Raw genomic sequence first — 1901 nt, forward strand, 5'->3', positions numbered from 1 at the left:
ACGAATTCCGAACTTACCTCTTTCTTAAAATAGTCGAAATTTAAACAAGGATCAGTTGACCCCACATATTCGAAAGAAAGTTGGGAATCTTCTTATGCTTGTTCAAATTTATGTCGATGATATTATTTTTGGCTCTACTGACCCTGCTTTGTCTAATGAATTTGAAAATATGATGAAAAGCAAATTTGAGATGAGTATGATGGGAAAAATCAATAATTTGCTTGGTCTGAATATTCGTCAAAATAGTGAAGGAATTTTTATCAATCAATAAAAATATACCAATAATCTGCTTGAAAAGTTTGGATTAACGAATATCACAAAATTGAGAGTACCAATGGGAATTAGAACAAGGCTTACACATTCGTTAGATAAACCTGCTGTTGATCTAACTCTTTACGGAAGCATGATAGGTTCGTTACTTTACCTCACTACAAGTCGACCTGATATTATGTTCTCTGTTTGTAATTGTGCTGGGTCCCAGTCAAATCCACGAGAACCACATCTCATTGCAGTTATGAATATTTTTCATTATCTCAAAGGGTCGATTTCGTTAGGATTGTGGTATCCTTTGAAAACTGGTTTCTTCATACAAGCTTTCTCAGATGCTGATTTGGGAGGTTGCAATTTTGATCGAAAAAGCACGAGCGGAGGATGTCAATTACTTAATGGAAAACTGGTAAGGTTGCAAACGAAGAAGCAAACTTGTGTTTCGATTTCCATAGCAGAAGCAAAATATGTTGCTGCTGCAGCTTACACATCACAAATAATTTGGATTTAGAGTCAATTGTGTGATTATGCAATTAATATGAAGAAAATTCCAATATATTGTGACTCTCAAAGTGCATTTTGTATTTGTCATAATCTTGTTCAACATTCGAAGACCAAGCACATTGCTCTTCATTATCACTTCCTAAAAGATCATGTATAGGATGGCAATGTTGAAGTGTATTTCGTGAAAACTACTGATCAATTGGCTGATATTTTCACAAAACCATTAGATGAAAAATCATTTGTGAGAATTTTAGGAGGGATAGGAATGATCGAAGGGAATTCTATTCGAGGAGATAAGGAATAATGGTTCAAAAGTGTCAATTTAAAGGAGCTGAATAGAATTGCAAAGGAATTTCATTTAGCGTTCAGAGTTTATTGTTCATATTTAGTGCTTCGACCCGCTTCGAATTCGACAACATGTAACATTTCACAAGTTTGTCAAAGTATCATTTCTTTGTAGAAACTTCGTTAGTTTGTCATAATTTTCGTGTGTTTGTTACAATATCTCATTAGTCTGTAAATTTTATTTTTGAAAAATTCAAAAACCACAAATATATTTTCATTTGTTTTTTCTTTTATTTTAAAAAAGTTTTAAATCCAAAACAATATTTTCATTTGTTTTGTCTTTTATTTCAGAAAAATTCAAAAACCAGAGAAATATTTTCATTTGTTTTGTTTTTTTTTTAATTTTTGAAAAATTCAAAAATCACAAAAATATTTTCATTTGTTTGTTTTTAGTGTTTTAGTGAAGATATCAATGAAGATTTGTATTGGGTAGGTGCTTGAAATTCTAGGGACAGGTAAATTTTCGAAAACTTTGCACTAGTTAGGGTGTCCCTAGAAGCATGTTGATGTATGTCGACTGAAGCTTCCATAGACTCAATGTGTGTGTATGAAAGTCTTAATGAAAATTTTCATACGAATGAGTTAAGAGTTTTCTGTTTGGTCTGAAAATAACAGTGTATTAGTCAAATGAGCTGCCTTACTCTTCCATCGACTGAAGCTTCCATAGACTCAATGTGTGTGTATTAGTCAAATGAGCTGCCTTACTCTTCTCAAATGAGTTAAGAGTTTTCTGTTTGGTCTGAAAATAACAGTGGTATAATTCATTTCTCAAACCGTTCTTTTTT

General features: G+C 32.2%; 1 protein-coding gene across 1 annotated transcript; it reads left to right on the plus strand.

Annotated features, from left to right (window-relative positions):
* The first annotated feature begins 334 nt into the window (after window positions 1-334).
* Window positions 335-778, plus strand: LOC111890056 (uncharacterized mitochondrial protein AtMg00240-like). Its single transcript, XM_023886218.1, has one exon. The coding sequence runs from the start codon at window positions 335-337 to the stop codon at window positions 776-778; it is 444 nt and encodes a 147-aa protein (XP_023741986.1).
* Window positions 779-1901: the final 1123 nt, after the last annotated feature.

Source organism: Lactuca sativa, chromosome 6, assembly GCF_002870075.4.
Source record: "Lactuca sativa cultivar Salinas chromosome 6, Lsat_Salinas_v11, whole genome shotgun sequence".
NCBI classification, from domain to species: domain Eukaryota; kingdom Viridiplantae; phylum Streptophyta; class Magnoliopsida; order Asterales; family Asteraceae; genus Lactuca; species Lactuca sativa.

Bases quoted from the DNA above. Each gene is read 5' to 3' on its own strand.
- LOC111890056 (XM_023886218.1), top strand. From the start codon at position 335: ATGGGAATTAGAACAAGGCTTACACATTCGTTAGATAAACCTGCTGTT.